The 2,500-nt window shown below is 40.6% G+C and overlaps 1 protein-coding gene across 1 annotated transcript in view; it reads right to left on the minus strand.

The window, feature by feature from the left end:
• Window positions 1–2,500, minus strand: part of cica (capicua transcriptional repressor a) — a 44,698-nt gene that overhangs the window by 2,502 nt on the left and 39,696 nt on the right. Inside the window, exons 19-20 of the mRNA XM_080045700.1 lie at window positions 998–1,149; window positions 364–495 (exon numbers count right to left, since the gene is read on the minus strand). Coding sequence (XP_079901826.1) covers window positions 364–495; window positions 998–1,149 — 284 coding nt within the window. The remainder of the gene's footprint in view (window positions 1–363; window positions 496–997; window positions 1,150–2,500) is intronic.

A 2,500-nucleotide genomic window follows, 5' to 3' on the forward strand; every position in this document is an offset into this window, starting at 1 on the left:
GGTAGTATAATAATAATAATAGTGTTACCTGGTAGTATAATAATAATAGTGTTACCTGGTAGTATAATAATGTGTTACCTGGTAGTATAATAATAATAGTGTTACCTGGTAGTATAATAATAATAGTGTTACCTGGTAGTATAATAATAATAATAGTGTGTTACCTGGTAGTATAATAATAATAGTGTTACCTGGTAGTATAATAATGTGTTACCTGGTAGTATAATAATGTGTTACCTGGTAGTATAATAATGTGTTACCTGGTAGTATAATAATGTGTTACCTGGTAGTATAATAATGTGTTACCTGGTAGTATAATAATAATAATAGTGTTACCTGGTAGTATAATAATAATAGTGTTACCTGGCCTGTCGAAGGTGAAGATCTCGCCCTCACACTTGGCGGCGCTCTTGGGCGTGTTGGGCTCCGAGCTACAGCTGGACAGACGACGCGTCTTCCTGCGCGGGGACACGGGCTCCTCGGGCAGCTCCGCCTCTGGAGGGGCGGGACATACGGAAGATTAAGAAACAGGGCGTTTTGGAGGGATAGATTTACAAAATGGGATGATAATCTTCATTCAGAATAACAAACAAGGGGCTCAGGGCTGAGTAGGGCTTCAATTATGAATAATATGAATCACAAAACTTAATAGCGTCTAGCTGAGGGCATTGGAAAGCAGCGTGAATCTCTCTCTGTGTCTCACCGGTGGAGTTGCGTCTTTTTGTTATATTATATATATGTTATATTTATTTTTTTATACTTATGTATTGCACTTTAACGTAGCATATCATCTTATCATCTTAAAGTAAATAGAAAAAGAAGAATTAAACCTGCAGTGTGTAGAATGTTGGGATTTTTTTCATAGCAGACTTGGTAGAAAATAATCATAATATCCATAAGTATGTTTAATTTAGTGCATAATAGCTACTTTTTTGTCATATTACACACTGCACCTTTAATCCTAAATAGCATGGCGGTATTGGTATGTGTGTCTCACCGGTGGAGTTGCGTCTCTTGCGGCGGTAGCTTCCCAGTATTGCCCTGGGTGACGTGGCTAGACTCTGCAGAGTGGGCGAGGGAAGGACCTCCTCCGGATTAAACTCAGGGAGCTCCGCAAAACGCTCCTCGAAGTACATCTCAGACAAGACCCTTAACACACACACACACAGACACACACAGACACACACACAGACACAGACACACACACACACACACACACACACACACACACACACACACACACACAACACAGGGGTCAGTTAGTCCGCAAAAATACCAAGGAATGGCATGTACATTTCTCATGCCTTAGGGGCTTTCTCTTCTTAAAGTCTAAATAAAGAGCGCTAAGGGTTAGCAGCACTCAGCCCACTCACTGTCAGTAAACTAAAGAGATTTCACTGTGATTCCATGAAGTTGGAGGTTTTATTCATAGACTATAAATGGCGCTTAGGTGTGACTGTCCCTGCGTTCCAATTCCCATACTTCCCTACTATTTAGTATGCCAAAAAAAGATTTAGGATGTCCCAATACATGCTCGTCAATTGTAGTATGCTGAAAATACATAAATGCCCCACTAACTCCATTAGCATTTTGGAGTATTAGTCTTTATTCTTGACATTTCTCGACAATAATGAAAAAAAAATCTTCCTCAACTGATTTTCTTCTCTCCTGTGGGCCCTTAAACTCTTCTGTACTTTAGTATGTAGTGTAGTAAAAGAAAGAGTATGTGATTTGGAACACAGGGGTGTGTGTGGAAATCACCAGCGTTAAATCAAGTCAACAAACAGGAGAGTCATCCCCCAGAGCCTCAAGCTGCTTCAAGCCGATAATGACAGAAGATCAGCCTCTCTGTTACATGAGCTCTCTCTCTCTCTCTCTCTCTCTCTCTCTCTCTCTCTCTCTCAGCCTGAGAAAATGTAAACTGTTCAAATACAGAGAACATTGTCTAACGGCGACTTCAGAAGCCAGGAGGACAGGACAGACTTGTTTCATTTTGCTTTGGCGCCGATTCTACGAGAGAGCCATAACTAAAGTCTGATCTCCGGGAAACAGCTCCGGGCTGACGAGGCTGTGATTAACTTATAACTAAACACTTGTGTCTTTATTACATTATACTTTCAATTCCTTTAATGACATTTAACTCTTTCTCAAACGTGGTTAAGACGCCCAAACACACTCAGATGTGTTTGATTAAAGGTGCAGTCAGTGATTCTGGAGAACGCTTGTTGTCAAAATCACTTTTTGTCAAACTCAGTCAATATCTGCTCACGATCTGCTACCTGTCCATCTTGTAGGTTGCTAGCTACGGCAGGTCCCCTTTGTTTACAAACCCTTGGTTTTAATACCAGTTAACAGAGTCTATGCTGTGTATTAACACTGGATTTTTCTTCAGCGCACACACAGTACGGACAGGTAGTGGATCATGAGGAGATATTCACAGATTTTTTTTACAAAAAGGGATTTTGACAACACGTTTTCTCCAGAATCGCTGACTCCACCT

This window comes from Ammodytes marinus (genome assembly GCF_949987685.1).
Source record: "Ammodytes marinus genome assembly, chromosome: 17".
Taxonomy (NCBI): domain Eukaryota; kingdom Metazoa; phylum Chordata; class Actinopteri; order Uranoscopiformes; family Ammodytidae; genus Ammodytes; species Ammodytes marinus.